At 41.8% G+C, this 6,089-nt stretch overlaps 1 protein-coding gene across 3 annotated transcripts; it reads right to left on the bottom strand.

The window, feature by feature from the left end:
- Positions 1–1,862: 1,862 nt before the first annotated feature.
- Positions 1,863–3,627, bottom strand: LOC105526686 (eukaryotic initiation factor 4A-I-like). Of its 3 annotated transcripts, none has more exons than XM_011962759.1 (2): positions 2,610–3,627; positions 1,863–2,547 (listed from the first exon to the last, which is right to left on the bottom strand). In XM_011962759.1, the coding sequence occupies exons 1-2, from the start codon at positions 3,603–3,605 to the stop codon at positions 2,500–2,502; spliced, it is 1,044 nt and encodes a 347-aa protein (XP_011818149.1). In that variant the 5' UTR covers positions 3,606–3,627; the 3' UTR covers positions 1,863–2,499. The 3 variants fall into 3 exon arrangements, with proteins under 3 accessions (XP_011818149.1, XP_011818150.1, XP_011818148.1); XM_011962760.1 differs by having other exon boundaries at positions 1,863–2,529; XM_011962758.1 differs by having other exon boundaries at positions 2,164–3,627.
- Between the last annotated feature and the right edge of the window lie 2,462 nt (positions 3,628–6,089).

Raw genomic sequence — 6,089 nt, 5'->3', positions numbered from 1 at the left:
AATATTGAATATTATTTCTATACTCTAGCCTACTGAGTTTATCCCCAGGGATGGAAATATGGAAAAATATATATATATATCTCACCACCCCACCAATTGGAGGAATGTGATAGTACTAGGTACAGTGTGGTGGCTGAAAAATAAAATTTTTCTGGATCAGCCATTCTAACAGCGTTTTACACCCTAGGGACAAAATTATTTTATTAGTAAGTTTTCGATAAAGTTTGGGAGCTTGAGTCCCCAAACCCGTGTTTTCTGGTTCCCTTGTCCTAATTCCTAATTGCAATGGAGGAAATGCGTTTCTTATTTTACAAAAGTAGTGATATGGATCTGTATCATTAAACTCACTAGTGCCAAGCTGCAGTGGCGTTCTGACTCACCATGGCCATGGAGTGTATTAGGAGATGAGGTTCATCTCATACAGAGATAATAACGTTCTAGTCTCTATTTACTTACTCAAAGGTGATGACAATGCCTCAGGCAGTGAGGGAAGAATTCCAGTGCAGCCCAGCTTCCTTGGGAAACTCTTGCGTTCTACCACAGCAGAGCCCTGACTTGGCCAACCACAGATTTGTGTAAAAGACAGGTCTGATGCATGACTCATAGACACCCCCCACCCACGAAGGGTTCCTAGAACTACATTAGGAAATATCTGTACAGCGATAGGCTTCTTTAAGAAAAGAAAGTGGAAGCTCTGAAGCACTGAGAATTTTCTCATGGTTTGGTGAAGACTGAGATGCTGAGGTGAGTGTTTGTCCTTTGCCTCTTGTTGCAGGAGCCACCGACTGCTTCTCTCCCCTGAACACATGCTGTCCTCATCCCTTGCAGTGTTGGTGCAGAAGGGTTCTCTTTCAGCAGAGATTATAAGACTTTGGAAGCATGGATAAGTTGACTGGGTGGGCACTTTTGTGAAGACTCCTTATGTCAAATTCAAAAAGCACTCTCAGGCTATGCATAACTCATTCAAATCGTGGTACAAGCTCCCCACCCAAGCGGAAGCTGGAAAAGCCTCAGTCCCCCTTTATTCTGGCAAGTTAATTCTGGTCAACTCAAATCAAATGATTATCCACCAAATCATGGTTATTATGACCCCTATGAGGACTTGAAGAGCTTCATATAAATTAGAATCTTGACTTCCCACACTATTTGTGAACCTCCCTTAATTTAATTTTACTATCTCCCTTTCCCCCAAGTAAAAAAAAAATAAAAACAAATTAATTCAAACTTTCCTACAGTTGCATTTTCTTTGTGAAATCTTTTGATATAAAAATTTATCAATTCCAGTGACTTTAATCACTTAATGAGCCCTCTTATCTTTTTGCTGTTCCACCTTCTGAATTACTTATGGAGCAAGCCAACGGAAAGTGCCTATTGATGGAACTTTTGAATGGAAACAGATGCAGGCTCAATTTTGCACGCCAACACAAAAGGCAGCATCCACAGTTTTTGGGATTCAATTTGAAAATTTAGGTTAATTAATTTTAGACCAAATAACTCTGATAACGTTATTCATTAAGGGCTTTATTGTAGAGATACATATGCTGTTCCTTAGCAAAGTTCCTTGAAATTTTCTCTATTAACTATTTTAATTTTTAGAGTAAACTTTTGTAACTTTACATTAGCTGAAAGTGGAAGAAAAATATAACAGATTAGAGCCAAAGTACTTATCCAGAACCGACATTTGAGAATCTGTATAAGGCTATGTGGGACTCCTATGGGAGTTATTTTTTCATAGTTTTGTATAAAATTACAAAGAAATATGGTTTGAAAGTGAAGGTGCCCCCAAAATCTGGAGAGCCATGCCTGAATTTATGATGTTGGAATTGCTTTTGTAACGTTTATTTATAGATTACATGTTATTATTTTTTTTTTTGGCAGTTTCCAAGTCATTTTATTCAGAATTTTGTGTTTGCTTCCTGAATCAATAAATACTATACAAAACAATGTAAAAATGGCTACCATTTTCTCTCCCCTGCTTCCCCCCACCTGGGGACAACCCCCTGGGCAACCTCACTCAGGGGTTTTAGGGGTTCTCCCTCCAGATTTGGTCCAGCAAATGAGGCTGAGTGACATAGTCCCCTGAATCACTTTCAAAGGAGCTCAGCTGAGGTGAGGAGAGCCTCTGGGATCTGGAGGTTACTGGGTTAGGGAAATGGATTAGTGTTTTTTCGGAAGAAGAGCCGGCGCCTGGGGCAAGAGCCTACCCCAAAGAAAAGGGTGTCTAAAATGTTCACGGTTCCTTCTTTTGCCTCAAAAAGTGACACTTATTCAAAGAAAAAAAATGACAAGATGTCCATCCCTTGGCTCCCTTCCCTCCCCCCTCCTGCTGCTCCTCAGCCCCCCGAGATTGAGCCCTGGCTGGGGCTGGGTGGCAGGACAACCCCTCAGATGAGGTCAGCAACATTGAGGGGCATTTCCTCAATGGAGGTGTTATAGAAGGTCTCGACGTCTCGAAGAGTCCTCTTGTCTTCTTCTGTCACCATGTTAATAGCCACACCTTTACGGCCAAACCGTCCACCTCGACCGATTCTGTGGATATAGTTTTCCCTGTTGGTGGGAAGGTCATAGTTGATGACTAAAGAAACCTGCTGCACCTCAATGCCTCTGGCCAGCAGGTCAGTGGTAATCAAAACTCTACTAGAGCCAGAACGAAACTCCCTCATGATCACATCTCGTTCCTTTTGGTCCATATCTCCATGCATGGCAGAGACAGTGAAATCTCGAGCATGCATCTTCTCGGTGAGCCAGTCCACCTTCCTCCGGGTGTTGATGAAGATGACTGCCTGGGTGATGGTCAGGGTTTCATACAAGTCACATAGTGCGTCCAGCTTCCACTCCTCTCGTTCCACGTTGGTGTAGAATTGGCGGATACCCTCCAGGGTCAACTCTTCCTTCTTGACAAGAATCCGAATGGGGTCCCTCATGAACTTCTTGGTCACCTCAAGCACATCAGAAGGCATTGTAGCTGACAGCAAAACTACCTGGGTGTTGCTGTGGAGCTTTTGGAATATGTCATAGATCTGGTCCTTGAATCCACGGCTTAACATTTCGTCAGCTTCGTCCAGTACAAACATTTTGATGTATTTGGGAGACAGGTATCTCCGGTTAAGCATATCAAACACTCGGCCAGGGGTCCCCACGATTATGTGGGGGGCTTCCATCTGCAGTTGCTGCACCTCAGCACGCACGTTGGTGCCCCCAATACAGGCATGACAGGAGGCACCCATGTAGTCTCCTAGTGCCATGACCACCTTCTGTATCTGCTGAGCCAATTCTCGAGTGGGTGCCAGGACCAAGGCCTGGGTGGCTTTTAGATCTAATTCGATCTGCTGCAGAATCGATATGGCAAATGTGGCCGTTTTCCCAGTCCCAGATTGGGCTTGAGCGATCACATCATAACCCTTGATACAAGGTAGAATGGCGCGCTGCTGGATGGCAGACGGCTTCTCAAAACCATAGGCGTAGATGCCACGGAGAAGGGACTCTGAGAGGTTCATGTCATCAAAGCTGTCAACAATCTCATTCCAGTTACTCTCGATGATGCCTTCGGGCTCCATCCCATCGGGGCCATTGTCTCTGGATCGGGAATCCTGGCTCGCAGACATGATCCTTAGAAACTCTACATGTTATTTTAAATAAATGATTTAATGGTATTTGCTACTTAGAAAAATCTTGCAACAGAGCCTTCTAAAATATGAAGAATTCTTGGGTTAAGTCATCAGATACTCCCATGTATATGTGCTGTGTGGTTGTATTTTCGTATAATAGATTTTCTCAAAGCAGGAGACTCTTAGACCTAAACGTTTCCTCATGCCAAATTGTTCTCCATCTTGGGAGAAGTGGGCGAGGCGCAGGGGGTGCACTCTGTTCTTCTGAAATGGTCACCACTGTTTGTGAGTGTGTGTGTATGAGTGTGTGTATGCATATATGTGTGTGAGTGAACTGAATGTGTGAGTGTGTGTGTAAATGTGTGCATATGTGTGAATGTGTGTATGCATGTATGTGTGTGGGAATGTGTGGCTGTGTGAGTCTGTGTGTGTGTGAATGTGTGTGTGAACGTGTATATATGTGTGAGAGTGTGAATGTGTATGTGTGAGTCTGTGTATGTGTGTGCCCATATGTGTGACTGTGTGAATGTGTGTGAACGTGAGTGTGTGTGTCTATGTACATATGTGTGACTGTGTGAATGCATATGTGTGTGTATGTGTGTGAACGTGTGTGTGTATGTGGGTATGTATGTGTTAGTGTGTGAATGTGCATGTGTGAGTGTGCAAATGTGTGTGAGGGTGTGAATGTGTGTATGTGTGTGATTGTGTGAATGTGTGCATGACTGCATACACCTATATCTGTATGAGTGTGTGTTTGTGTGTATGTGTGAGTCTGTGTGTGTCTGTGGGAGTGTGTGTGTGTGTGTGTGTGTGAATGGGCAGGATTAGGCAGGAGAAATAAAAACATTTGTAAAAAGATTAGAGGTGGAGCCTCTGTAATAGCACAGATATGATCTCACTGACCATCAAAGCCCCTTGGACTTCCTTCTTTTGAACTTCAGACCTCAGAGTGTACACTCTTAAATGGCATATTTTTTCACTCCTGGTTTAGTGTTCATATGTATGCTACATTCTTTTTCTTCGTTGTTCTCATTCTCTTTCTCTCTTCCGTCTCTCTCTCTCTCCCCCCTCTGTCTCTATATCCTTCTCACACTCTCCCTCATTGCCTTGGTTGTGTGTACACAGTACCTCTGCATTTGACCCTCTCCATGCATGCAGTAAAGTTTAAAACGGATGCTTTCCTCTGTGCCTGTCTTTTCACCTGAGAAGCAGGAAAATTACAAATTTATAATTAATGTGGATGTTGTTTCCATGGATTCATCATATTTTGTATCTCGGTAAGGGAAAGGGAAGGGTGGTAGACAAATATGAGAAAACTCAAGATTTTTATAAAGTACAATTCATAAAGAGAAAAAAAGGTATTAGTATGTTTACTATGAAAATCTGAATGACAGACAGATCTCCACAGAGAATCCAGAAACAAAACTGAGACCGAGGACCACAGACCAGATGCTCAAAAAGACAGAGGTCTGGAGTAAGAGGCTCAAATGATAATTCAAGGTAAATATACAGATTTTTTAGGGAAAAACTTACATCCTTCAGTCAATTAAGCCTGCAAAAGAAAAAGTTTACAGAATGGTGGTTTATGCAATTTTATTTCCCGGATAGTTAGCTTATGGAGAAAGAGGCTCTAGAAGCTAAAATTACTTAATTTCCCTAAAAGTTACTAGACTTTGTTTTTAAATACTTAAATCATATGATAATGAGACTCATTTTTTTTCTATGAACAAATGTCTTCAAAATTATTCTAAAGTGATTTCTGAAGTGTCTCGTAGTGGTTTTATTTCTATTAAAAACAGGGCACATTTGGAAAGTCAAAAGTGCGGTAATGATATTAACGCACATCCACACACATTCTAACTACCAAATTATCTTATTCATTGTTACTAAAAATAAAAATTGGAACGTATGTTTGCCACGTATATTGGTTTGAAATAGAAAACTTGAGACAACAGATCTCAGTGCTGGCTAATGGGTTTTTAAAAACCTACAATTCATGAGTACCCAGAAAGGACCTCTACAGAGGATTTCCAGTTTGATAACATTGCGATAGATGACACTGTATGTGCTATATTGTTTCAGTATAATGATTGCACAGGTGAAGGGTGGTTTATAGCAATGCAATGGTCTAAAGGGCCTACTCACCTTCAATTTCATATTTTGTTTCTCTTCCCATCAGCGCCTTCTACCTCAATATTTTCTATGGTCAGATACATACAATGACTCCTAGGACTGGACTGACCAAGAAATGCCAGAATATTGAAGGGAGCCTGGGACTTAGGACCAGGCAAGTGAGAGGTTAGGAGAAATGATGAATGAAGAACGAAGCTTATAAGCAACAGTGACAATAAGTGACCGTGACAAACGGGCAGAGAAAGTATGTGGACAAATTCTTTGAACCATCTCCCTACTTAAATTTTCTGGATGCAATTGCTGTGTACCCAATGTGCAGCTCTCTCCCTGAGTTAATGCTGTTGGAAT

Source organism: Colobus angolensis, unplaced genomic scaffold (assembly GCF_000951035.1).
Source record: "Colobus angolensis palliatus isolate OR3802 unplaced genomic scaffold, Cang.pa_1.0 Scaffold6, whole genome shotgun sequence".
NCBI classification, from domain to species: Eukaryota; Metazoa; Chordata; class Mammalia; order Primates; family Cercopithecidae; genus Colobus; species Colobus angolensis.
The sequence above is the reverse complement of the archived record's forward strand: the minus strand, read 5'-3'. Positions and strand labels throughout refer to the sequence as shown.